Here is a 26346-nt window from a genome sequence, read left to right as displayed (position 1 = left end):
AATTTTTTTTTTTTTTTGGTATTAATAAGATACGTACATTGAACACGATGTCTTTTTATGTGATTTACGTTCACTTTGAATTGAAAAAAATACTCTTTGGATAATAATTTATTGATTAATTAATATTTTTCCAAAATAATAAAATCTCTATCGTCCTAATATTATTAATTTATAGAAATTTTATGGTATATCAAGCTGTTCGATATTTTATATTGTATCGTGTTCGTTTAAGATGAATTTTGGCCTCGTTGTATGATCGATCAAGCTAGTGTAAAATTGAGGGCGACAAGAAAATAAACGTAATATTCGGATAGATCATACGTATTTTGTGTAAAAAACAAAGGTTGAAACATAAATTCTTAAATGTTTTCCAAATTAGTCCTTTTTTATATTCTCTGGAACATATAAATTCAAGTATACATATGTTCGTACACCGGTATGTATCAGCAATAAGAATACCGGTAAAAAGCCTGTTCTCTATAGTTTTTATTCCAACCACCAAAAAAAAAAAAAAACAAGTATACAAGATTTTGCAGAACTTAAACCCCTAAATTATAACAAAACAGCGTGTTGAAATGGAACCAAAGCTGCACTACAATTTACAAATACCAACAATTCATTCAAGACAAACACAAATTTACGGATTAGCTTCTACGTATGGATTGCTACATCAAATAAACCAATTCCTCCGTACATTACTACCAAGATCGAGGATGAAGCTGTTTAAGCCGTCTCACCACTTGCTTCATCGTCGGCCTGTTAGAGAGGGAGTCAGCAGTGCACACCACGGCCAAGTGTAGCACTTCAACCAAATCGTCGTGCGGTCCTGCATCCCACAATCCAGATGCAAAGAACTCTTTGGCACGCCCTTGACTCAAGAGCATGCTTCCCCAAGCAACGATGTTGAAGCCATTTCCATATGATGAAAACGAGGGATCCAGTGCCTTTTTGTCGGAGATCAACTCAAGAAGTACAACCCCATAGCTATAGACATCGGCCTTGTCAGAGACACGGCATGTCATTGCATATTCTGGAGCTACATATCCAAATGTCCCGGCCACACCAGTTGTTGCATGAGTTTCTGAAGTTCCAAGAAGCCGTGCTAGTCCAAAATCAGATAAATAGGCATTATATTCCTCATCCAACAATATATTGCTAGGCTTCACGTCTCGATGGAGCACTCGTGGCACACACTGGTCATGTAAATAGGCAAGTGCCCGAGCAATGTCCAAGGCGATCTTGTGCAGTATCCTCCAATCAACATCTCTAACTGATCGTTCATGTATAAATTTTTCAAGATTGCCACCTGGTAAGTAGTTATACACAAGAAACATTTCAGTCTCACTGGCATGATATCCTATCAAAGTCACAAGGTTTTGATGACGAAGCCTTCCCAGGGTTTTTATTTCTGCATCAAATTGTTGAACGCCTTGGAATCGACCTAATGCAAGCCGTTTAATAGCCACTAAGACACCAGGCGCAATCTCTGCTTTGTATGTTGCTCCAAAACCTCCACTGCCGATACAGTTGCTGGCGTTAAAACTCCCAGTGGCAAGCACCACATTCTCGAATGTTAGAGGAACCCCAATGTCAGTAAAGACTATCACTTCCTTTCTAGAAGTTCCACTAACTCGGGACCTTGGTTTCCACTTTCTGGTATAGCATAGGAGGACAATAAGCGCAATAAGAACTGAGACAATGGCTGCAGCGGATGTTATAGAAGCAACTTCAATTGAGTTCAACCCATCATCGCCCCCATTTTCGTTTGGATTCAAAGAAGCATCATTTTGCAGATTCCCAGTTCTTCCCTGTTGATCAGCAAAAGATGAAGATAAAGAGGACATGGGGCAATGGAGAAGTGGATTCCCAAGATAGCAATTGCACTGGATAAAACTATCGTTCAAAGGCACGGGCCCAGACAAATTATTAAAGGACACGTTAAACATCGACAGAGACGAGATATTTGCCAAGTTGGGGGGAAGCTGCCCAGTTAGCTTATTATTGTTCAAAAGAAGGATAGTTAAATTCCTCAAATTTGAAAGATCTTTTGGAATTTCACCAGATAACGAGTTCCAAGATAGATCAAGAACTTCTAGAGAGTATAACTGCCCCAAGCTTGTGGGGATCGAACCATTCAGGTAATTTCCAGACAAAGAAAGATACTGGAGATCCTTAATCTCACCAAGGGTACTAGGAATCGGTCCTTGGAGAGTGTTCCAGCTCAGATTTAGAACAAAAAGTGAAATTAAGCGACCAAAGCTAGGAGGCAAGCTTCCAGCTATTTTGTTACTAGAAGAATCCAGGAGGATCAAAGACTTGCACATAGTCGCAATATCGGTTGGAATTTGACCAGATAACCCATTGTCAGTGACATTGATAATTGTCCCTTTCACTAGATCACACTTCTCAAAAAGGATTCCAGGAAATGTTCCAGTAAGCTTGTTCCTCCCGGCAAGAAATGCATAAACACTGTGATTACCTAACCTTTCTGACGCGATAGGCATTGACAGCACAGGGCCGGTAAAGTTGTTAGATCCAAAATTATGCGATATTACAAAACTACCACAATTTCCAGGATACGGCAAAAGGTCTTCAATTTGAGTTCTAAAACCAAAATATGATACATAGGCAGAGAAAGGATCATAAGGCTCAACATAACTCTCGTGATTGGATTGAATAGGAGAACAAGATCCAAAATTAAATTTTGGAATTGAACCTGACATAAAATTTCCACTGATATCAAACAGAATCATACAGGGAACAGGAATTTTGTCATTTATCTCCCCACTAAGTCTGTTTGAGCTCAAATCAAGAAAATTCAGCTTCTTGCAATTGCTAAACCTCTCGGAGATTTCCCCAGTGAAAAAGTTCTGAGCCAAGTTCAACATCTCCAAATTATTGCATTGACCCCAACTTGAAGGAAAATCTCCTTCCAAATTCGCTTGAGGAGCCCACAACATCCTCAAGCTTGAGAGACTCGTGATTCCGGCAGGAATGCTACCATCATAAAAATTGAATTCATCAGCTGTAAATGCCAATTTTCCAAATTTAGATCTACTGTCTAACCGTGAAACATCCGGAAGAGGATCCCATGAATTCGACAAAACGAGGACTTCCAAATTTGTGCAATTTCCAATCTCACTCGGTATAGCACCACCAAAATTGTTTCTTGACACATCCAGCACTTCAAGTTGACTCAGTTGACCAATTTCACTCGGAATAGTGTCCTCCAACACATTAGAGTACAGCAAAAGGGTCTTCAACACCCCACAGTTCCCAAGACTTTTCGGAATAGATTCAGATAAATAATTACTGGAAAGATCTAAATGTTCAAGCTTCCCACAACCATCCCCAATCTCAGCAGGAATCGATCCACTAAGTAGATTATACGACAAATAAAGGCCCCTCAAAAGTCTAAAACCCCCAAAAAATCCTGGAATCGATCCATTAATTTGATTACCAGCTAAATTCAGTTCTTGAAGAGCCGCACAGTTTGATAAGGAACTGGGTAACTTCCCGAAAAGCTCATTGAAACCCAAGTTAAGCACTTTCAATTTCGTCAACCCACTAAAAGAAGCAGGCAACGATCCTGAAATATAATTACCTTCGAGGTCAAGAACCTCAAGTTTTTCCATACCCCAAATCTCCACAGGAATTTCACCATTGAGTTCGTTGAAAGGAAGTGATAAAATCTTAAGCTCACTCAGCTTAGCAACTGCCACAGGCAGTTTACCCAAGATTTTAACTTTACTATCGCGACCTAAACAAAGCCTCCTAATTCCAAAACCGTACAGTGGGAATTGAGAAATTCTAGCACAAGAAAAAGAATTACCTCCACCGGTGAGATTCAAGGCTACGACCCGATAACTCGAATCACAAGAAATCCCGGCCCACGAGCAATGATCTCGAGTTTCCAAACTCCATCCATTCAGAGCCCCGTTAGGATCCGAAACCGAATCCTTGAAGGCCAAGAGTGCAGATTTATCCGAATCGGAGCCCGAAACTCCGTTGTTTCGAACCAAAAACAAAACACAGAAGAAACTGAAGAACTTCAACGGTTTGTGAATATTGCACCATTTCACAGCAGACGTTAAAAGACCCATATCCCGAAAAATCCCGAGAAAACACCCGGACCTCAACCCAAACACTGATTTTGGGTTTTCACCCTTAAGCCTTGGCTAAATACAAACAAATTATCCTTCTGAAACAACGGATTCAGGACGGATTGGAGGCCGCAAAAACGTTTTTCCTTGCTCGTAGAAATGGGTTGATATTCACATTTGTTTTCTCCTTTGATTTTTCTCAGGGTTTACGATATCCATGGAATTTTGAGTCTTCAGCTGGACTCAAACGCAGACTTGCTCTGATTACTTCATTTTATCAGATTGCTATTATTTAAAATAAATGAATTTGTCGCATAAAAGCCAAAAAGAAAATTAATACGTGCATGATAATAACAAAACAGTCATTTTCATGCCAACCTTTTTTTCTCTATTTTAATTCAAAATTATTGAAATAGTTTGTGCTTCATAATTTTAAACTTGATAGAATACAGGAGGGAATTGCGTTTGTGATAAAAACATGGTAATAAATATATGTATATAATTTTTTTTATGTTGTCTATTATTCATACCCACCTCTATATCCAAAAATATAAATATCACTTNATAATGTTTTTTTTTTGGATGGAGAATTATTTTATAAATAAAATATTATATTTTCAGTTTTTTTATAAAAACCCATGACAAGTGACCACCTATTTAAATACGAAAAAATTGCTAAGAAAATAGATACATTATATAGCAACGGCTTATACAAATAATTAAATGATACTAAATTCTAATGACACCTAATTCATATCCGGTAAGGGATATTCTTCAAGAACATGACAGCTACAATCTGCCCATTTTAATATATTATTTTTCAAGTAACAAATAATTGGACTTTTTTTAAATATTTTGTTTTTTTATAATCGTAAAAGTTTTGTGGGATGATTAACTGATGGGCCCACTCTCAGCAAGAAGTATGGGGACCAGCCCATCGATGTTTTGCCCAGCAGTCAATTGGGTTGAAGGACCATAGCCCAAACAAAAACAACTAAAAAAATTATTGTTTCTGTGTGTTTTTTTTTTTTAAAAAAATTTTATTTAAAAGAGAACTTACCAAAACTCAGCTTAATAATAATTTTTTAGGCTAAACTATTGTCCCATTTGGTTAATAAGGGATTTTTTTATGTCCATCGTTAGTATTTCTTCTCACAATGTGATAAAATTTGAACTTTGGATAAATAACTCATGATGTCAATTTCTATTAAAATATAAGGATAATTATTTTCAATGCAGTGGTCAATAAGTTAAATTTCACCGTAATCGACCATGTAACAATGCTATTGTATGATTCAAGTTGTGGTTTTTTTTTTTTTTTTTTTTTTTTTTTTTTTTTTTTTTATCTAAATCTTCACTTGATGATACGGGGCACAATAGTCTTTTTCACATTTCCGTGGTTGGAAAGAAATGAGAAAAGACAGGGTTGGAACTTAATATATATACATATATATATATACCATCATCATCTTATCTTCACCAAATGCACAAGAACTCAAACTAGCTAGCAATGGAGAAACTTCAATCAAGCCCCATGAGTCAAAGTTTTATACATTCATTCAATACAAAACAACATGGGACACAAGCACGCTACATATCCGCGTTCTCTGATCATACAAAGGCAGGATCTGTTTTCAACATTTGGAGCTCTCCATTTTCTTGCAAAGGGATTCAAGAAAACCGCCTTGTTTCACGTAATCTTGCCATGGTTAGTCTCCTATCGTACTGTCCTTTTTTAAACAGCATCAATTTCATCGGGGAAGAATTTTTTTTTAATGAACTTATAGAATTTCCTCCTTGTTGGACCACACAAAATTTGTTACATTAACAGAATGAGAACTTCATTGCTATGTGCGTCGTTGTTTGTTTGTCGTTGGTGAGTGAAGTAGTTGTTCTTGATTCTTTAGTAGCTAGTTCGATCGAATACGGGTGTGGATGAAATTTTGATTGTCGAAACAGGTTGCTGCCATCAGGAGAAGAAGATCAAACACACAAACAGATACTTACGTATTGATGGAACCGGATAAAAATGAGGAATTTGTGTCGGAGGAAGAATTGTGCCAAAGGTTGAAGGGATTGTTAGAAAGGTGGCCGGGAGACAAGCTACCACCAGATCTTGCAAGATACGATGACATCGATGACGCAGTTCGGTACCTTGTTAAGTCTGTTTGTGAACTTGAAATCGATGGAGACGTCGGCTCGATTCAATGGTACCAAGTTCGATTGGACTAGATATTTTGTCTGTTCACAAACATTTGAAACAGAGAACAGATTGTACGTTGTTGAATTTCGAATATAAATAAGAAAGACTTGGTTCGATGATAGAAAAATTATTTGAAAAGATTGACGAGATTTAATTTCCAAACCACATACTACTGCTATTTTCAAAATAAAGTGGATCATCTTATCGTTGATCGTTTTTGGGACGATACAAATTTCTTGAGAGTTAGAGCTAAATGCATTAAATTGAAGGAAAAATAATAAAATTTTAACTTCTAACTATTCAAACAATGTGAATATCAAATTCAATAATNTAAATAATAAAACGATTTACAAACACAACTAATGTATTTTCGATACCAAATCGCAGTGGAATAATTATTTTTAAACATTTTGAAATTACAACAAAACTAATCGAGTTTATTTATTTTACAACCGATTGTAAAATTTGTTGACATATGGTATAATGATGAGAGTTTTACATATACATTATTATTAAAAACATTGAGCATTTTTATCAAAATTGAACATCATTATGATTTATGAGCAAATTAACTAATTAATTATGTAATATATACATATATATATATATGTGTGTGTGTGTGTGTGTGTGTGGATATAAACGTATTTATGTATATGTATAATATTTAAAGAATCAAAGAAGTTATGTGAATAATTGATCCAACGGTTGAAACCAGTTGAGTTCTCAACGGACTAGATCTCATTGACATACGGAGTGATGGTAAAAAATATCCGAAAATTGCTTGCCAGCGGCAGAGAGCATCGCAGTCTAAAACCCTTGCCATGTATGTTTGGCGTGCTACAAAGGAGTGCTGAATCTCGTTAAAGTTCTAGAATCTTATTCATTTTTCGGAGGTATTATACGATTTTTATACGCCCCTCTTGGTGATTCCCTAAACCCTTTTCCCCTAGGTTTCAGATCGCGGCGTTGTGCTTGTGTGTATGATCGTTTGAGTTCTTTTTGCTTTCTAGTAGGATTTATGGTCGATGGGAAATATGTCTGATTAAGATCCCGTATTTGATACCAAATTTATGGTTTTTTATTTAAACATTTATTTGATTTTAACTTCTATGGAAATTATTAGTAGAATACTGTTTGCTGTCTCACTCTATTTGGAGATTTGAATTTATAGTTTGCTTGTACTTTCGTGGATGCTGAAGGGAAAAGGAGGTCTAGCAGAAATGCAGCTGATTAAAAATCTTACGGGATGTTTAAGTTACTTCATTTCGTTGGTAGGATGGTGAAATGGACCTATTACTCTGGTTTTGGTCCTTAGACAGCTCTACAAAAGGTCATTTGTGTCGGACTAGGTGGCATTACAAACCAATTTTGGGCTACTTCTACTGTAAACTAATGTTTTAAACTTGCTCCCTCTCGACTTTTTTACATCTAGTTATACCCCCAGCATTTGAATAGTTTGAACAGTTTTAAGCTCAGTTCGGAATGTCTGCTCAAACTTACAAAGTATCTTGTTTTGCTTGAATTAATTGGTTCACAATTCCTTGTTATGTAGCCTATCGTGTAAATTTTTCATGTTTTATTATATATTACTCCTGATGACCTTGATTTTTTTTGGGTCTCCTTTTTCAGGTGTGAAAATGGCTTTTCTCAACAGAGTTGGCAACTTGCTAAAACAAACCGTGAGCAAGCATGGTAATTTTGAATTAGCTGCCTCGAACTCTTCACTTTTCCAGGCAATAAGAAGCATGTCTTCATCCTCAAAGCTCTATGTTGGAGGTGAAAATTATTTTCTTTGGTGTGGAATATGCCAGTCTCTTTCTTCTATTACTTTGTTTATGTATTCATATGTTTCTCATTGCAGGTCTTTCTTATAATACCGACGAGATGGCTTTAAGGGATGCTTTTGCCAAGTATGGAGATGTGGTTGAAGGTATCAGCTTTCTTGCACGATATATTATATTTGTAGTGAATTTTTTTGTCCTTTCTCAAGTTGTATAATCGTTTAATAGACTACACACGAAAAGCTTGTGATTCTGCTGTTGTTCCTATTGATTACCTTAAACAATGCAGCCACGGTTGTTTTGGATCGTGACACTGGTAGGTCAAAAGGATTTGGCTTTGTTACTTATGCAACTACTGAAGCTGCATCCAGTGCCATCCAGGCATACGATGGCCAGGTATTTTTACATGTGTTATTTCTCCGTACTTTTTACCTCACTGTTGACGCATTCACCATACTGCTCTAAAAGAGATTCAATTCCGACCACATAATATAGTTGTTTGCAGAAATTATATCCTTGTGATGAAACTTTGAGCTCCAAATAACATAACAGCCATTAAATGACTACAGATTACCTCTTTAGATTTATTTATTGTGGAAAAGAATCGTCCGTAAATCTTGTTTGCCTGTATATCTTCACGACAAGATATGTCCTTGTGTGTAATTTATCTTTGAATTCGTGATTTCAAACATTTTCGGATGTGACAAGGAAACCTTGCAGAGATTCCTGCAGTTTTGGAGCATCAACGGTGGCAGGAGCCAAAAAAAATATCCAAAAGCTTTGAATTTTTTGATATTTTTAGTTTACTCGCATTTACTGCCCTCAAAATGCCAAATTGTGATTTATTCATGATCACATTTCTTACTTATGAATTAGGCGTTGGAATTTTTTTAATGAAGTTTAAAGTAGGCGTACCGGGATGCCTTTTTCTGTATTTGAGATTCCTAGTTTGAAAGTGAATTGTGTTTACAACTTTGATGATTTGGTATTGTATGGATATTCTTCAGTTTAAGTGTCTCTTGAGTTAGAGTAACATTCAGCTTTGTCATTCGCAGGATCTTCATGGCCGAAGGATAAGGGTGAACTATGCAATTGAAAAACCTCGGGGTGGGGGTTTTGGAGGTGGATATGGTTCTGGTGGTGGTTACAATTATGCTGGTCAGGATGGTGGAGGTTATGGTGGGGGTGGATATGGCGGTGGTGGGTATGGAGGTTATGGTGGGGGTGGATATGGCGGTGGAAACCAATATCCTAGTGGAGGCGGTGGAAACTACAATGGTGGCGATTCTGTACAAGGTGGTGGATATGGGGGTTCTGGTGGAGGTGGATTTGGCGGAGGAAACCAGCGTTCCGGTGGTGGTGATGCTGTACAAGGTGGTGGGTATGGAGGTTCTGGTGGTGGTGGTTTTGGCGGTAGAAACCAGTATTCTGGTGGAGGTGCTAGCTATGACAGTGGTGGTGATGCTGTACAGGGTGTCGGTAACCACGGAGGCGTTGGCAGTAGATCTCCTGATAACCCAATTGGATTTTCTTCCCTTTTGGATGAGGAGACAAAGCTGTCGTCCCCGATCGGTGAAAGTCAGGAGCCACATGACACTGAAATTAACGAAGATTTTGGACTGGATGAGTCAGATGGAGACGATAAGGATGACAAATATGAGCCAAATGATTATGCCAATACGAGGAGATGATATCGTATTCTTGAAGTTATAGGTAATAACATTTTTGGAGTCTGGTCTTCTGCGAGCGTGAACATAGATTATCAACTTTACCTTTATCATTTCCCTGTGCTTCTGTTTTTTTTTTTTTCTCGCAATTTATAAATATTGTATGGATCTATTTTCTTATTGCAAAAAGACGATTCTTCAGATGAAAAATACCGGAGAGCATCAGTTTCATGAAATTTAACGCGAGGGAGCATTATTGTGACATTAATCTCGATCAATTTTATAATGCATCATCCTGAGATATTCTTGAGGAGAATATCGGAACTCAATGATAAATATGAGACAAGTGTAACAGATATATAAAACAGAATTAATCTTCTTGAGACAGAAAATTGGAACAAAGGGTATAGATGATAGCTTGGTTTACTATATTTGATTTAAAAGTAATAATAATGTTTTAAAAAAAAAGGCCAGCTTTATTTTCTCGGAGCTTGATTCTCTCAAGTTAAATAGTTGCTTAATTTATCTCGGGTTTCTTGTGTTTAATTTCATAAGCTTATTTTCTGATACAATTAATACAAATGCCGAATGCATATCATCAACCTATAGCAGGCTAGTAATTACTTCAAGAGAAGTGGAACGAAACCAAAAAGATCATTTAAAGAGAGAATCGGATTTGTAGCTAGTAATGTAATGCATTTACGATTGTTAAAGACCAATATATTTTCCAACTAATCTACACCCCCATAAGATCATATTTCTGAGAACGAAAACGAAAGATTAACACAGGCCTCAGCAAAGCCCTTGGAGGAATCAAAATCTCTTATGTCAAACCGCCCAGAAAGGTTTCGGAAAAACTGCTGTCCCTGATTGCTTTTTAAATGTCTCCACCTCAACGTCGTCATCGTCGTCGTCGTCACCATATTCCATTATATTAATTAAAGTATCTAAGAATAAAAGTTTCCAGTAAGAAAGAACTTTTTATAATGACCGATGCAGCAGCAATATATATGAAAGTGGTAAAAACAAGTGTTCATCCTAAGGTTGAAGAAATGGGAATAAGAATTGGGAAGTGAAATTTACCGGGGATAATATCCGGTTTTGATTTATGCATGGTGCTGTTTTCATTCAGTTTCGGTAACGAGTTGATCTTTCGCGGAGGGGGTGGGGGCATTCCACCAAATGACTGCAAGACAGACTTCTTGGGAGCTATAACAGTTGAAACGTCTCTTGCACCTACATGTGATGTTAGTTCACGTGGCATTGGAAATTCTGATCCCTGTAAATTCTTCTGGGAAACATTAACCAAATCTCTCAAAGTTAGCAGAATATATGGTCTCATAGTTGATGCAACAAACAATACATAGAGAATCATAGTCTAGATCAAGAGCTCGAACTCCCAAACTTTTTTCCCCAAAAGAAAAGGAGCTTATAGCAGAACATATTTATATGTGGGGGTAGGGTATCAAGAATGGCACGTGCTTCGACAGACTTAAAAGACATGAATTTTCAATCTGCAAGAAGCAGTGGGAAACAATACTTTGAAATTGGTGCATGCATTAACAGTTAATTAAGAACCCGAGAGCACAATATCTGGAACCAGCTTCAGATAAAAACAGCAATAGCTATCTCAGGCCATTTTCATGTCAAAAAACCAGTGAAACAAATAATATCCCACACAGAGATCCAGTATCGAGCTGTTAGCTTTGTGGAAGATGAGAGAAAATACCTGGAATAAGAAGTACAAAACGTTAGGGTAGAAATGTTTGAGGTAACTCCTTTTAAAAAATAACCACAAACATACATCTAAAAGATTGATCACATTCTCAAGAATTCAGCTTGGACAAATTATACATTAAGTGTCTTAACAAGTACAAACTATGCAGTCTGAACATTTTATAATTTTGTAACTAACACAACAAAATGCACAAAAGGAATCATTATTCATTTGACATGTCTGAAACCTGTGTTGAATCCATCTCAGTTGTTTTTCTAATCCAAGACAGGGCTTGGAAAGAACCAACCATAAGTGTTCATTCAACATCCCCTTCACCATAAGTGTTTTTCTGGTCAGTGACTTGAAAACATGATGGACTCACGAAAATTACAGATAATGATGGATGACGTTGTATAGACACCTATTGAAAATTTAAAACATTACATAGTCCCTTCATTCTCCCAACCTAATAGAAACAAATATTAATACCTGAATGGCTTTCACTGGTCCTTTTATAGTTGCAGGCAACTCCCGAAACTTCCGCTTTTTGGTCCATTTATTATTCACAGAAGGTGATTCCTCCGTCAGTGGCTTAACGCTTACTGCTGTTGTCATGGGAGAAACAGCAGCAGTGACTGGGGAAGTTGACTGTCTAAGGGCTAAGGCAACTTGTTGCAAAGGTGTGGCTTGTGGATATATCCCTCCATAACCAATATAGCTTGTCGTTCCACTGATTGATAAAGTATGAGGATAAGCAACGCCAGGATTTGACTCCCCGATAGACTGAGATACGTAACACTTGGAGGCAACATTATTGACACTAGCAAGAGCAGTTGAACTGGAGGAGGATACATAATTGGGATTTGGCGAATTCACGATGCTCTGCAGTCCAGCCTCCAATTGAGATGGAGGTGGAACTGCATCATATAAATTACAATGTGAAGCCCTGTAGACCACGCATCAAAATAAGGCAATAGGTTATTCTCTATAAAGTAGAGAGTAACTTACAGTAACAAAGTCCAACAGATCATGCAAAAGAGACACGCTATAAGATGAATTTTTTCCAGCAACTACAGAGAAACTTATCCACTCTTACGCAAGAAATATGTTAAGTGATTCACAAAATGATAAGGACTGTTGTTATATGAGAAAACCATACTTTTTCTTCTTTCTTTCCTCCACTAGTCTTTACAAGTACATATAAATCCTTACAGAAATAAAAGAAGATCTCGAATCATAAAAAATTCCAGAATAGTGATGGATGGTCGAACTAGAAGCCTTATCTGAAAATGTTGTAAACATTCTACTCATTCCAAATATAATAAATTCTACTAAGTAGTAATAGATATAACACGGAACTCCAAATCAGTTAAAAGAAGTATGTGGAACCAATGAAATCTACAACACTGCTCTTTGTGATTAGTAGGGGTGGACCTGCAGTGTGTATCCCAGGCTAGCCTACACATTATTGGCCTACGTATATATAAATTTTGGGCTTAAGGATTTATATATTTATCTTTTCGGCTCAATAATTTGTGGGTTTTGGATTTAATAATTAATATATTTATGCTTTAGGATCAATAATTTATATGTTTATATGTCGGGCTGGTAAATCAATTTGTCGTATTATGGGATAAACACAAGATTGTTGGCTTAATTTATACATTCATACATAATGCTAATTGAATTATATTGTGTGCTTCTTATTTTTTGACTTATTGTTTTATGCATTTGGTCGAAATATTACCCATTATAATATCTTAGACTTATTATGTATCTTAATACATTAATTTTTAAGAATGATTTTTTTCATAAAAAGTTTATGACTTGTATCTAATTTAGCTCATCCAAACATAAAACCCTAGTCATGCCCCTGGTAATTAGCATAGTCATCAATTTGTCTTTTGTGTGTATCAATGATAACTAATTACCTACGGGCACCACGTTCACCACTAATTGTGTCCAAAAGATTTTCTGCCAAAAGCTTTGCATGTTCAAGACTTTTTGGATCATTGCTCGACAATAACAAATGCAATGGTTGCTGGGCAACTGCAAGCAGGGAAAATGCAGAAAAATGCTTATTATTCATGGCGCACAATACTACCAAAAGCCAGCAAAGTATAGGACAATAACAACCTTCAGTTGGCTCATTTTTAGAACTTCCAGAACCATGTCCTCTTAGTAAGACTGTTGCTCCTGTTTCATTCATAATGTGGTTTACATACTGGCCCTGCATTTACAAAACCCAACCAGCAACAACACAAAAGAATCTCTCCAGATTGTGTGGAGAAGTCAGAGAACGCTTCAAACATTAGTATCTCTCATCTTTGATGTGATAAAAACAAATTTAAACATGCATATCTAAAAAAATATTTGGAATGGATTTGCATAACAGTAAAAAAAATATGTATCAAATTACATTAATGTATTAAAAAATTTAAAACAACTCTAGGTGACAGAGAGAAACTTGTTAAATGCATAAACAGTGTGAAAGTCAAAACATAGGGGGGCATAGAGAGAAACTTGTTAAACATCTTTGATTGAACTAACTTAAAGTGACCGATAGATGACTGCAAGTAATATTTCAGTTCCTCGGCACATTATTCCATTTACATTCTCCAATTTACATAAAAAAAAACAACACCAACTGCCAATCAACAAAAGGAAAAAGGGAAAGAAAGAAATGTATAGCAAACAATAACAAAAGAAATAAAATGATATGCAAATAAAAAAGGGAAAAGGAGGATAAATGTGGGAAGAAAAACTTACATTTGGGCCACAGATGCGAGACGCGATGTTCCATGATGGGTCTGCCTCAAAGCCCAAAAAGACACAGGTAGTTAATGTGCGGTCAACCTGAGAAAAGATACCATTAGGTTTGTAAGAAAATAACAGCTTATAAATCCCTCAAAAGTCATCATTACCTTGACTTCATTGTTCACTGATCCCTGCTTCAGCATTTCTTCTACCATAGCAGCTCCAAGATCAACTGCTTTGATTCGTTCTGCAGTCGTTTCCAACTGAAACCACAACCAATTCAAGGACATTATTAAAGTTAATTGTAAAATAACTAAGCAATATGCCTTAAGTAATCAGGTTCCGGCAATGGCAAGGACATTATGGTAGAGAGAAAAATCAACCAACATACATTACGAGTAAGAGAATATGAGTCAAGACAGTATTTTCAGTCAAGACAATAGCTCCATGCCATATGTAACATCTTTACTGTTTTAGACAACTTAAAACAGAAATATATCAGCATCTTTTATCAAGAATATTCAATATGCACATATCAAAGACTGAATGATTCCATCCAGGCAACAGTACCTAATTATGGCTCAATGTTCTTATTCCTAAAATTAGGCAAAAGATTTGATAAGCAGATTCCTGGCTAAAACGGATACGCCAAAATTATACTTTTACACTTGGATGCTCACTCTTATTTACTACGGACTGAAAGCAGAATACTAGAATTGACGATCGAGGAATAGGAATTCACGAGGCAATCAATTCAAAGAACTCAAGACTTGTTGAGTTTTCACATATTTGTATTCCTGAGAGTCTAGCTCACTCGAGACTAAAGAATAAATCATCCTTAAGGACACATAAAATTCACCCCCCATTATATTTTAGTTGCATTCTTCGGAGCGATTCATTCAATAGAGGATTGAGCATTTGAACTGACTGCAAATGATATGTAAGAACCAAAGCTTCTAGAAAATTTCTTCCCCGGTGGTAGAAGATATCACGTAGAACAATTACACAACCACCGAGCCCTATAGAATCATGTCTTATTAATATTGTTGTTCTTCTTTTCTTCTTCTTCTTCTTCTTCTTCTTCTTCTTCTTCTTATTCTTATTATTATTATTATATTTGCACTTTACGTTAATGTTTGATGCTGTCATTGCTTATTTGCTCATTCTGCCAAATTTCTGTTCAAGTCCTTTGCACTATTATGTATTTTTTAAGCAATATCTTTCTACCCATATATAACAAAGGCTTAGCCAGCTCTGTGATAAGGCCAAGTTTTTTAAGTTACTTTCGAAAATCCATCAAGGTCTATTCAACCCCCTAGACCGTTATTCTTCCTAACCGGGACAAACACTAATATTAGAGTTGTTTTTTAGGAAATTCAGAGATTTAAATACAAGTAGAATAGAGAGCATGACAATTAGCAGAATCCTTCATATTTTTGAAAGAAAACAATAACAATCGAGTACACAAGAAGATATGTGGTTTGTGATCGCAGATGGCCCACAAAAAAGTGAGAAGTCAATTCATCAGGAGCGTCCTAGATTTCATTGAGAAGCCTCATGCAGAGTGTACCAACGAGGACAAAAAGAAAGTCAATACAGACAATGTGGCCAATGATATTATATTCAAGTCATTGGATAAGGCCACGTTCGACAAAGTTAAGAAGTGCACTCTTGCAATGGTAATCGGGAATAAACTAACCTAGATTTGCCAAGGAGCCAATGAGATCCGAGAATACAAATTATCTTTAGCAATACAAAAAATTTGACACATCAGCTTTAAAAAATACTTTTAGTTTACTCAGCCCTCCTCTAGACTGTTATTCATCTTATCAAGAACCAACAAAAAATATCAGACTCGTGATACCAATGGAATATTCAATGCATGCAGATCAAATTGTCAAAGCAAAGAAATCCAAAGGTTGCTTCAGGTTAAGGTTTTTGTTTGTACAACAGAAGTACAGGACTACATTTCATTAACAAAATAATGGAACTAAATTTTTGCATTAAGATCTGCGATTTTTTTTTTCCAGATCAACAAAAAGCAGGTAAACCAGCTTATACTCAAACCATGATATTATAGCAGAAAACGGTGAAGTAAGAAAAGCGCCATTGATATAAAAAAAAGACGCCTTTATGAGACAAGCTTCTAAAATTCCTTACTGACTTGTGAATAATAGTAAAGCTTCTAAATTTGATCAAATCATTCCCATTCCAATTTTCAAATTTTTTTCTGATTTTTTGTGAACTTATCCAAGAATCAAGTCCATTCAAATGAAACTATATAATTCTAGTTTTCACGTATAATCATGGTTCAGGAAGGAAACCTAAAAAAAACTGAAATCTAGATCCAACAAGTAAATATAGTTGTATGTAGAACGATATAATGCTGCCATTGGAAAATATAATTTTTCTTCCACTCTGCACTCACTATGTATCATAAGAATTATTAAAAAATATCATAAGTTCTCTACCAACAAGCTAAAAACTGTGACCAAATTGAATAAAAAGTGTTTCAAAAGAGTGAAATCTTTCCCTGAATCAAACTCAACATCTAGTAAAATCGTAATCATTTTTTCACTCACATCCAATATAAAAAAATATATACTAACATGTGCCGCTGCAGATATATGAAGATATAGAGGTCTTTCACCATCAGGGGGTGCATTAGGGGGCCGATATTTGCCCCTGTAAATTTCATTCCAAAAACAAACCATACGGAAAGTGAGAAATGAAACCAACGAGTAAGTCCATTGCCAGCATTACTCACCGGGTAATCACCACCGCACTTGTGCACTTCTGAATCTGCAAGTATTGAGTAACATAATATTTCCCAGCAAGAGCAAATACCAATAAACAGGCACCTAAAATTGGAATGGCATAATTCGGGTATCTATAAAAGCTCTCAGGTTACACAAACCAAAGACTAAGATTTACCTCTTCTTGTGTTTGACGCTTTGTAAGCTTATAACGTATGGCAGAATCAGCATCATTTATGATAATTTCTCTTGATATTAATTCATCTTGGATTCTAGACTATAAGTAGAAACAAAAAAAACATGAGGATAAAATAGGCTGAAAATAACGAACCTTTGAAGATTCTAGCAAGGGCATTGCTCAAAGAAACTCAAACATCACAATAAAATACTAGAATTGAACCGTAACCAAGCCAAAAGGAAGATAAAAAAAAAGCGAAGCCATATTCAGCGGAAACTTTTGTACTAAGAAAGTATGGCATGCATTTCAAATATGAGGACATAAATTAAGTTTTACAATAAAGGGCGTTAGAAAAAGGGCTTACTTGAACAAGATTTTGGACAATGGTCGCAGCAACTTGCTGCAAAGGCACCTGAACTACTTGCGATGGGTTGGCAACAGATGGGGAAAATGGGGTAGCCATCGCAGCACCAGATAAGGGAGAGACAGTGGGCAAAACTATCCTGGCCAAAGTTCCAACATTTGTCAATACTCCATCAGAAATCAACCTCTCATCTGGCTGATCCCACTTTCTTCTTTTTCTGCAATTAAAGTATATGATGTTAAAGCCCAGCAACCCTTGTTTGATCAGTTATTGCTGGTGGGCTAACGGGTTAAGAGAGTAACAAATGGCAAATAGGGATGAAAATACAAGTTCTAATAAATCAAAATCCAATTAAAAAGGGACTCCACTCTATGAAGCACTACTATTTAATTATCTTCAAAGCTTCGATATATTTTGCTGCTAATGCTGACCCAAAGATGATGTGATGGCAAAAGACTCACTCGCGAGAATACTTGTACAACTGAATAACATCAAAGTAGTAGTCATTCTGCTCTTTCCTATTTTTATGATCCATTCAACAGAATGCTTCGGACCCACAAATGACAGTAAAATTGACAATCCTTTCTCCGGTTCAGTGTCAACGACCTCTATCAAATTCAAAAATCTTTTTGCACAAAGAATATAAATGGAACACGATTCTCATAGAGCAAAGAACAAAGAATCAAAGTTTTCGAAATAGACCGTCAAAAGGGGCTTAATCAAAGAATCATGCCATAAATCAAGACACCAACCTTTGCTTGGTTGAAGAAGAATCGGATTCAGAGGATAAAACCCTAGGAAAATTGTCCGCTGTCATTAGATTCCGCATATGATTTCTTCACTAAATATCTGCTCAAAATCTGTATTTCAAGGGAAGAAATGTACTTCATAAATTAAATTAAGAGGAACTATCAATTGAAGACCAAGCACAATATAGAATCACTTGTCAAAGAAGAAAAATGAAGAAATAATGGTAAAAAACACAGGGGCATTCCGAGAATTGAACTCGGGACCTCTCGCACCCTAAGCGAGAATCATACCACTAGACCAAATGCCCATTTGGTTTTGAATGTCCAACGTTTTTATTTTAAAGTTACATTATACCATTCAAAATGACATCAGTTCTCACTTCCTTAAATTTTCGAATCCACATTCCCAGAGTAATTGGATTAAAATGGGCACAAACTTTTTCAGAAGACAAGATGAGCCCATTTACTAGATCAAGCCCAATCTCGTTGTCGATCTCCAAATGTCGTTACTCACAAGATGAAGCCAAAGCCCAGCTCAAAGCCCAAACCCGAATAAAATCCATTATTTCAATGATTTCATACTATTCTACTTTTGACGATCCAGCGTAATCAATTCGTCTTCGTGGATCTCTGTTTCTGTTTCTCAGGAATCGGTGAAGTCATTTTAGTGGTGATTTTATCCTTTAACACTGCTATCAATTCATTAGTTAGGGTTTGATTGTATTTCAATTGCCGATTTCAAGTTGATGCTTTTTTTTCTTTTTTTACGCAAAAAAACATAATCGTTCATGCTTTTTCTTGGGTTTTGCCTGATTCCTAATGCGGTGTCAGTTAAATTCTTAAATTCATTGGCTTACTATAGAAGAGTATATTTGAATTGCTTTTTCTTGTGCTATTTTTGCATGATCTAGATTCTCTGAAACTTTGGATGTATCCATTGATTTCCAAGTTACAGCTGTTGGTTATATATCAATCTAAAACAGCGGCATTATTTTGGCGGTCGATATGTCGTTTAATGGAGCTTGGCGTCGAGCAGCAGTAATTATTATTTTAGTTTTACTATGTTGGAACCTGTATATGCTGATGAAAGTTAGGCTGTTAGGGGCATGCATTAAGACATTGATTAAACGCGTCCATCCTTAATTTATCTTCAAAAGAATGCTTTTTAGGCTCTTGCTCTTTCGAGATTATTCCCAAAAAGAAAAATAAAAAATAAACAGGCGTTAAGACATGTTAAGTGAGTGCATATGGGATTTAAATGATGTTTCTGATGCAGTATAAAATATCAAAAATCGTAATCTTTGTTTGGCCTTGTTCACCTCATATTTTTTGTTTGGCCTTGTTCGTCAAAAAACCATCATCAGGTCACTTTTTCTTGTTGTGTTCTCATGCTAGAATCTGGATGTAGCGGTATTTTAGTGTATGATTTCATGTGATATAGGCAGTTGACGCCTAACTTTATTATATTTTCACTTTTCCAGGAATGGTTGTGAATCCGTTGTTCTACAACCTTTTAACGGCAAAAGTGTTGAATTAAAAGTTTTTGGATGAAAAGTATTCCTTTTACTCGTGGAGATGCCATTTGAGGAGATTTTGAAGGTTGTTTTCCCACTTCTAGAAGGCAAAGACCTTGTGTCATGTATGTTAGTCTGTAAGCAGTGGCTGGAGACTGCTCAGGATGATTATTTTTGGAAATGTCTTTGTGCGAGAAGATGGCCATCAATCTGCAAAAAATCCTCTCCTCCAACTTCAACATACCACAAGCTATTTAAAACCTTCTACAAGCAGAGACCGGTTAGAGCCCTTCTTCCCCCAAGACTGTCCTTCAATGACTTGGAATTTTACATTGACATATGGAGTGAAGATAGGTTGATTCTTTCAGAAGTGGTGCCGGGCCCTGTTCTACAAAAGGGAATGGGGACTCTACCCCCTGGAATCTGCGACATGCTTAGATTTCACCTGAAGGGTCCAGAGTACAAGATGACATGTTCTGTGCAGCCAAGATTCAACATTCCTTTTGATCAGACTGTTAGTGTTTCTGTACTCGTGGGTCAGAGGGATCCGAAGAAAGTTGCTTGTGTAATCAACAAGTCGATTTTTGATTATATAGATCGCTCAGCACATCGTGCCTTGGCTTTTGATTATCTTGATTTTTCACCAGCACACCCTTTTGTGTCTGGTATAAGGGCCTGGGTCTCCTTGCTTTTCATGGACCATGGTGATGAAGGGATCGTTGATGTTTTCGGGATTGAATTGGATTTCTGCGATGTTGCTGACTCTGAGGATCAAGTATTACGGCTTCTTGATATGCTTGATTGGAAGTGAAGAATCAGTATGTCAAAATTGACAAAAAGACACTGCCTAACATGGCCAATGATGCATATGGGTTCCCTAATGTGCACTAGGTGCCATTTTATACGTTTTTCGTTAATAACAATAATAATTGTTCCGATTACTGCATTCGACCGGCGAGTTTGTAAAATGTAATGTTGTAGGTTGTAACGGGGTTATGTCACAATTGTTGTCCTTGATACTCTTTCAAGTATTACAATACAATAATAAGTCTGTCTTTGTTTATGTTATAGGCTTGGTTTTTGTTGGTTTTTATTGTCGATGCCTGCGCCAATTTTCTTTATTCGTTCTGAAAAGATAATCAAATACACCACCATGTCTACTTGGGAATATTGGTTCACCAGTGAAAGGATGCCGTACTGAATACAGAATTTCGTGTGCTCTATATCATCCTTTTACCAAGTAGTCTTTACGTAACAATGCCAAACTAATTCACACCAAGGAAAAAAATAGAATTTCCTGTCAATAAGAGCCATATAACTGTGTACATTGGATTATTATTATTCATATTAATCTCAAAACTGATGGGCAAAATCAAAATAAATTGAGCCTCCATTTATGCTTTGTGGGCGCAAGTCGCTGGAGCACAACCGGGTATTTTACAAATGGAACTAGAGAAAACGTCATTTTGAACAGAAAAGAAACCTAGTAACGAAGCCAGTAGGTCCTGCGTCTGAACCAATTGTAGTCGGGCAGCCCCTGGACAGGCCCCATCGCAGTAATTGCGACGTCCTGCACAAAAAGCGAGGATTGAATGCAATTTAAATCTAATGGAGAACCAAATAATTTTATTGAAGCTCTGATCTAAAAATCGATCTTACTCTATCAAATATAAATCGGTTAGCAACACGTTTGACAGTGCTAGCATCTACAGAATCTATCCGGGCAAACAGTTCCGCATACGAGAGCCTTCTACCATATGTAAGCAGCTGCAATCAGGAAGAAAATAAATTCTCTTTTTAAAGAAGAATAACTCGTACAAAAACAGATTACAATACTATTTCACAGAAATACGTTACCATTCATTCATTTATAGAATAGGATTAAAATGAACCAATATAATTACAGTTAAACCTAATCCCAAGAAAATGACCAACACACAGATCTCAGGAGGAGACAAATGAAAAGCACAGGCCTTTGTTGATCAAGCACCAAAGTTCGCTAGACTGATCTGTTAAATTCTTATAAGCATTTTATCGAGGAAGCCAATATGGTCAAATACTTGCTGGCAAAGATAGGGTAATACAAGAAGATACAATACTGACTTTAAATACCCACTTCCACTAGAAAAGCACAGATTACCACTCCATGAACACCAAGATATCTAAGTACACGGTATACCATGCAATAAAAACTAGAGTATCACTGAACTGCAAGTTTATCGAGCCATTTAATATGTTAATCCCTAGCCCGAACCACAAAAGTTACATAAAAAGTATACATCTTAAAGAAGAGTTGAAGCTAAGTTTAACCGATAAGTTTACTCCAAAATTATAAAGAAACATGTTACGCATCCGTCCATCATGCATAGTCTATCTCACTAAAATATTTGATTCTCAGATACCAAATTAATGAATTATACCTGACGGCCAATATCTTCAGCAACAGGACTGGTTCCATCAATGTGAAGCAGCAGCGAAGATTTCAACTGCAGAAGACCAACAATATGAGTTAAATTATGCATGGATAAAAACTCATTATTCTACCTCAAGGACACCAACATAGTTAACAAAATAAGTTCGCAGTAAAACCAGATGGTAGTCACCGTATAGAAACTCATTATAAAAGGTACAACAAGGTGACATCATGACTTAAAAAACAACCTGGTTACGAGCACGAATCATATCAGCTTCTGATACTCGATAACATAGCTTGGTTATCTCATACATAATTGCATAGGCCAAATCATCCAAGCAATCAGGCTGCCAAAAAGGAAATAATACAAATCAGACCAAGTAAATAATTTTTAACTGATTCCAGAATAAACAGTTCCACTCCCAAATTCAATTATTTTTAAAAAATATGGAAGGGTGGGTAAGGCTTGGAGGCAAGAAATAAAGTGAACGCAGGTATAATTTGAACAAATATATTGCCAACAATGCATTGAAAAAAGTGCAGCATAATCAAGTAACTAACATTTCCCATTAACACTAGTAACTAGGTATCTTGAAAATAATGAGCAAAAAGCAAATTCATTTTATGAATCCTTGATGGGCTCAATGTACTTAATTCAGAATAAAAGCTCAACTGCCTCCTCTTTATCCAACGCAGAAAACCCACCTTGGCAACGGCATAAACACCAAATAAACCAGTGTCTTTGTAGTTGGTATTGAAAGCCATCATGCTCTCCGCTATTTCATTGATACCTACCCTCTGAGCAAGCTCAGAACTGTATCACAGAATAAAACCGAATTAATGAATGTGACTAGCAGTGAAAATCATAAACATTTTCAAAATGAAATCAGATAAGCAATTATGATGAGGTTAGTGAGTACATACCCCATATGCTTCCCGCCACCAGCATTTTTATTCCAAGAACCCAACATCGACTGCATGACCATTAAAGCAATTGAATCTGGATCTGTCCAAGAGGCCCCCTCAAAAGCAACCGCAAATTGGGCTAGAGGAATGCCATCATCAATCATCCTGATCTATATATCCAAATATAAGTAATGTGACTGAGATTGCTGTGCATTGCTCTCTTCAAACACTATTACTACTTGTGATCATCAAGCATTCAAACAATACATGAATACCTCTGAGCCAGTGAATATTGCAGGTTCTTTAGCAACTAAGTCAGAAGTTGTCGTTGGGTCTGTTGACAACTTCGTAAATAATTTCTTCACTTGCTCAACAATATCTTCATGCTTGACAGCACCTGCAGCAGCGACCACCTATACAATCCAAAAAGAGAAGATTAAGAGATTTCCATAATCAGAGAACAAGATTATCCAAGGCTACCATGCCACAGATTGGTGGAGCTGGAGAAAAGCCTAATTGTGGTTCTACGTACCAATCTTGGAGCAGTGTAGTGAGATACTATGTAATTACGTAGATGTTCTTTTCCTATTGTCCTGATATTTTCAGCGGGTCCAAGTATTGTTCGACCCAAAGGCGTGTACTGGAAAGCAGTGGCATGAAGGTGATCAAATATAACTTCTTCAGTTTGTCCTTCAACCTATGATATTTAAATAATATACAAAAGTGAAAGAGAGCTATTATGAGCGTAGAAGCCACAAAAGATTGTTGTAGAATAAAAATTAGAGTTTTAACAATCTGGATGACTGTACAAACTAAATTCTAAAAAAATTAGCCCACCAAGATGCATACCTGCCTGTAATTTTCTTTTAGAAATTGTCAGTATGGAGTCATCATAATTCATAACGTCACATAAAACATTTATTCAGAACAATATACATCAAATTAAATCACCAATGGTTTGTGGTCACGTATTAGTGTGCAAAGGGTCAACAGTAACAAAAGCTTATCCGAAGAATTAACAATGAAACCATAAAGAACAGTTTGAAAATTTGAAGGATGCCAAACAACTGTTAGATGACTACCAAATAAAGAATGGGAGTGATATCACTAAGTGGAATGTCTGTCCATGACCATCTACCACTACATTCTGTCCAGAATGGTATTCGATGGATGCAAAGCATCTTTTGGTTTGAGAAAGGAATAATTAAAAATAATGGTAATCACAAACTATAAAACTTACACCACAAATTAATTAGAACAATATACGTCAAATTAAATCACCAATGGTTTGTGTGGTCGCATATTAGCACGTAAAGGGTCAACAGTAACAAAAGCTTATCCGTTGAATTAACAATGAAACCGTAAAGAACAATTTGAAAATTTGCAGGATGCCAAACAACTGTTAGATGACTACCAAATAAAGAATGGGGGTGATATCACTAAGTGGAATGTCTGTCCATGACCATCTACCACTACATTCTGTCCAGAATAGTATTCGATGGATGCAAAAAATATTTCGGTTTGAGAAAGGAATAATTAAAAATAATGGTAATCACAAACTATAATACTTACACCACAAATTAATTCAGAACAATCTACGTCAAATTAAATCACCATTGGTTTGCGTGGTCGCATATTAGCATGCAAAAGGTTAACGGTAACAAAAGCTTATCCAATGAATTAACAATGAAACAGTAAAGAACAGTTTGAAAATTTGCAGGATGCCAAACAACTGTTAGATGACTACCAAGTAAAGAATGGGGGAGATAGCACTAACTGGAATGTCTGTCCATGACCATCTACCACTATATTCTGTCGAGAAATGGCATTTGATGGATGCAAAGCACCTTTTGGTTTGAGAGGAATAATTAAAAATAATGGTAATCAGATACTATAATACTTATGCGCCACAAATTAATTAAGTTCACCGATAGAACTATAGTTTCCACCCTCTCAACCTCAATTCTCAATCTCAAACCAAAGAAAACACCATTATACATATTGCTAGCCAAATAATCCAACGAGTGAAACACATCTATCCACCAAGCAGGGTATCTCCAAATGAAGATAATATGTCTACGATCAATAGCTAAATATTAAAACTCGATTAAGAAGCAGGACATCTTCTTCTTCCCTAACATGAACTTCTCCGAAACAAAGAAAGAACACTCTTCACCACCAAACATACAAATTCGGCCATAAAGGCGGTATCTTAGTTCCCCAGAGCAAAAATCAACCAAAGGGATACAATTCCGAAAGGAGAAAATAATCTTAAAATATTGCAACGAACTTTTTCATCTCAATCAATGATCAATCGACGATTGATTGCCTAAACAATGTTAAAACTCCAAGAGAAAAAAAAAAAAGAACATCAAAGAAACACTATCCAATGGATTGATCGTACCTCCTCCATCTCGCGGAGAATAACATCCCGCTCACGATTAATCCTCTGCTCATCAAACTTAGAATTCTGCAAAATATCAGATAAAATATCCAGCGCAATCGGCACGTCTTTATCCATCACTTTAGCGTAATAGGTAGTCTGCTCTCTCGAAGTGTAAGCATTCAAATGTCCTCCCATATTTTCGATTTCCTCTTCCAATTCCCTCGCAGTCCTCCTCTCCGTCCCTTTAAATATCATGTGCTCCAAAAAGTGCGCCGTGCCATTTGATTCTTCACTCTCAAACCTCGATCCTGCGTCGATGAAAACCCCAACGGTGGCGGTTTTAGAAGCGAGTGAAGACTCAGTGGCAATGCGGAGGCCGTTGGGGAGTGTCGTGACTCGGGTCAGAGGAGCTGAAAGGATTTCGGTATGAATATCTGGTGTTGGGTGGGGTGAGTTGTATTGGAGGAAGCGATGATCAGGGTGTTCGAGCTTTTTGAGCTTATGCTTAACGGATTCAGCTAATCGATCGTAGATCATTGCGGTTGGCGGCGGAGGAGCAGGAAGGGCGGGGGCAGTAGCATCGACCACGGCAGTGGAGAGGCTGTGGAGGGAAGTGAATGAATGGATTGGCCTTGGAGAGCGGCGGGTGAGGTTTAGCAGGTGGCGTGTCGTCATGGTCACGGCGGCGGCGAGGGGGCGAAACGAGCTCAATGATTTGGTCGGAGAGATCAGAATTGGAAATAAGTTCCACGGATTGGTAGTCCTTAATACGGCGTCGTAGAAGGTGCTCTCATTTTATTATTATTGTTACTATTATTATTATTGCCCCAAAAAATCATATGATGTAACGGT

At 36.7% G+C, this 26346-nt stretch overlaps 6 protein-coding genes and 1 non-coding gene across 13 annotated transcripts; 3 read left to right on the top strand and 4 right to left on the bottom strand.

Annotated features, from left to right (window-relative positions):
* Positions 1 to 445: 445 nt before the first annotated feature.
* On the bottom strand, positions 446 to 4403 carry LOC140973634 (LRR receptor-like serine/threonine-protein kinase RPK2). The gene has a single exon (XM_073436610.1). The coding sequence runs from the start codon at positions 4101 to 4103 to the stop codon at positions 699 to 701; it is 3405 nt and encodes a 1134-aa protein (XP_073292711.1). The 5' UTR covers positions 4104 to 4403; the 3' UTR covers positions 446 to 698.
* A 1140-nt stretch (positions 4404 to 5543) lies between these two features.
* Positions 5544 to 6536, top strand: LOC140977145 (protein CHLORORESPIRATORY REDUCTION 7, chloroplastic). The gene is made up of 2 exons (XM_073441781.1): positions 5544 to 5811; positions 6063 to 6536. Exons 1-2 carry the CDS (start codon positions 5614 to 5616, stop codon positions 6333 to 6335), a joined length of 471 nt encoding a protein of 156 aa, XP_073297882.1. The 5' UTR covers positions 5544 to 5613; the 3' UTR covers positions 6336 to 6536.
* Positions 6537 to 7014: 478 nt separating this feature from the next.
* Positions 7015 to 9964, top strand: LOC140973622 (uncharacterized). Of its 3 annotated transcripts, XM_073436596.1 has the most exons (7): positions 7015 to 7199; positions 7478 to 7577; positions 7936 to 8082; positions 8168 to 8236; positions 8377 to 8483; positions 9143 to 9539; positions 9579 to 9964. In XM_073436596.1, the coding sequence occupies exons 2-7, from the start codon at positions 7553 to 7555 to the stop codon at positions 9776 to 9778; spliced, it is 945 nt and encodes a 314-aa protein (XP_073292697.1). In that variant the 5' UTR covers positions 7015 to 7199; positions 7478 to 7552; the 3' UTR covers positions 9779 to 9964. The 3 variants fall into 3 exon arrangements, with proteins under 3 accessions (XP_073292697.1, XP_073292679.1, XP_073292688.1); XM_073436578.1 differs by having other exon boundaries at positions 7018 to 7199; positions 9143 to 9964; XM_073436587.1 differs by lacking the exon at positions 7478 to 7577 and having other exon boundaries at positions 7021 to 7199; positions 9143 to 9964.
* A 432-nt stretch (positions 9965 to 10396) lies between these two features.
* On the bottom strand, positions 10397 to 18552 carry LOC140973598 (protein RIK-like). Of its 5 annotated transcripts, none has more exons than XM_073436541.1 (12): positions 18279 to 18552; positions 17527 to 17743; positions 17163 to 17261; positions 16996 to 17030; positions 16838 to 16913; positions 14396 to 14491; positions 14241 to 14327; positions 13608 to 13701; positions 13403 to 13520; positions 11976 to 12417; positions 10838 to 11045; positions 10397 to 10701 (listed from the first exon to the last, which is right to left on the bottom strand). In XM_073436541.1, exons 1-12 carry the CDS (start codon positions 18353 to 18355, stop codon positions 10583 to 10585), a joined length of 1668 nt encoding a protein of 555 aa, XP_073292642.1. In that variant the 5' UTR covers positions 18356 to 18552; the 3' UTR covers positions 10397 to 10582. The 5 variants fall into 5 exon arrangements, with proteins under 5 accessions (XP_073292642.1, XP_073292651.1, XP_073292633.1 ...); XM_073436550.1 differs by having other exon boundaries at positions 11961 to 12417; positions 17575 to 17743; XM_073436532.1 differs by having other exon boundaries at positions 10398 to 10701; positions 11961 to 12417.
* Positions 18512 to 18583, bottom strand: TRNAP-AGG (transfer RNA proline (anticodon AGG)). The gene has a single exon. It is a non-coding gene; the product is annotated as a tRNA-Pro (tRNA).
* A 239-nt stretch (positions 18584 to 18822) lies between these two features.
* Positions 18823 to 20857, top strand: LOC140973589 (F-box protein At5g39250). The gene is made up of 2 exons (XM_073436523.1): positions 18823 to 18945; positions 19757 to 20857. The coding sequence occupies exon 2, from the start codon at positions 19851 to 19853 to the stop codon at positions 20598 to 20600; it is 750 nt and encodes a 249-aa protein (XP_073292624.1). The 5' UTR covers positions 18823 to 18945; positions 19757 to 19850; the 3' UTR covers positions 20601 to 20857.
* Positions 20858 to 21070: 213 nt separating this feature from the next.
* LOC140973583 (probable mitochondrial-processing peptidase subunit beta, mitochondrial) lies at positions 21071 to 26267 on the bottom strand. The gene is made up of 9 exons (XM_073436511.1): positions 25513 to 26267; positions 23641 to 23805; positions 23384 to 23521; positions 23127 to 23278; positions 22908 to 23016; positions 22451 to 22549; positions 22210 to 22275; positions 21449 to 21556; positions 21071 to 21359 (listed from the first exon to the last, which is right to left on the bottom strand). Exons 1-9 carry the CDS (start codon positions 26167 to 26169, stop codon positions 21273 to 21275), a joined length of 1581 nt encoding a protein of 526 aa, XP_073292612.1. The 5' UTR covers positions 26170 to 26267; the 3' UTR covers positions 21071 to 21272.
* Between the last annotated feature and the right edge of the window lie 79 nt (positions 26268 to 26346).

This window comes from Primulina huaijiensis, chromosome 1, assembly GCF_012295235.1.
Source record: "Primulina huaijiensis isolate GDHJ02 chromosome 1, ASM1229523v2, whole genome shotgun sequence".
NCBI classification, from domain to species: domain Eukaryota; kingdom Viridiplantae; phylum Streptophyta; class Magnoliopsida; order Lamiales; family Gesneriaceae; genus Primulina; species Primulina huaijiensis.
The sequence above is the reverse complement of the archived record's forward strand: the minus strand, read 5'-3'. Positions and strand labels throughout refer to the sequence as shown.

Bases quoted from the DNA above. Each gene is read 5' to 3' on its own strand.
- LOC140973583 (XM_073436511.1), bottom strand. From the start codon at position 26,169: ATGACGACACGCCACCTGCTAAACCTCACCCGCCGCTCTCCAAGGCCA. The intron at 23,017-23,126 runs GTATGTACTCAC...TCTGTGATACAG, and splicing joins GGTGGCGGGAAGCATATGGG to TTCTGAGCTTGCTCAGAGGG. The intron at 22,276-22,450 runs GTTGTTTTTTAA...GGTCTTCTGCAG, and splicing joins TGATTCGTGCTCGTAACCAG to TTGAAATCTTCGCTGCTGCT.
- LOC140973589 (XM_073436523.1), top strand. From the start codon at position 19,851: ATGCCATTTGAGGAGATTTTGAAGGTTGTTTTCCCACTTCTAGAAGGC.
- LOC140973598 (XM_073436532.1), bottom strand. From the start codon at position 18,355: ATGCGGAATCTAATGACAGCGGACAATTTTCCTAGGGTTTTATCCTCT. The intron at 17,744-18,278 runs GTTGGTGTCTTG...CTTTAATTGCAG, and splicing joins TCTTCTTCAACCAAGCAAAG to AAAAAGAAGAAAGTGGGATC. The intron at 14,492-16,837 runs GTTAGTATATAT...TTGTGGTTTCAG, and splicing joins ATATATCTGCAGCGGCACAT to TTGGAAACGACTGCAGAACG.
- LOC140973634 (XM_073436610.1), bottom strand. From the start codon at position 4,103: ATGGGTCTTTTAACGTCTGCTGTGAAATGGTGCAATATTCACAAACCG.
- LOC140977145 (XM_073441781.1), top strand. From the start codon at position 5,614: ATGGAGAAACTTCAATCAAGCCCCATGAGTCAAAGTTTTATACATTCA. The intron at 5,812-6,062 runs GTTAGTCTCCTA...TTGTCGAAACAG, and splicing joins TTTCACGTAATCTTGCCATG to GTTGCTGCCATCAGGAGAAG.
- LOC140973622 (XM_073436578.1), top strand. From the start codon at position 7,553: ATGTTTAAGTTACTTCATTTCGTTG. The intron at 8,237-8,376 runs GTATCAGCTTTC...TAAACAATGCAG, and splicing joins GTATGGAGATGTGGTTGAAG to CCACGGTTGTTTTGGATCGT. The intron at 8,484-9,142 runs GTATTTTTACAT...TGTCATTCGCAG, and splicing joins TCCAGGCATACGATGGCCAG to GATCTTCATGGCCGAAGGAT.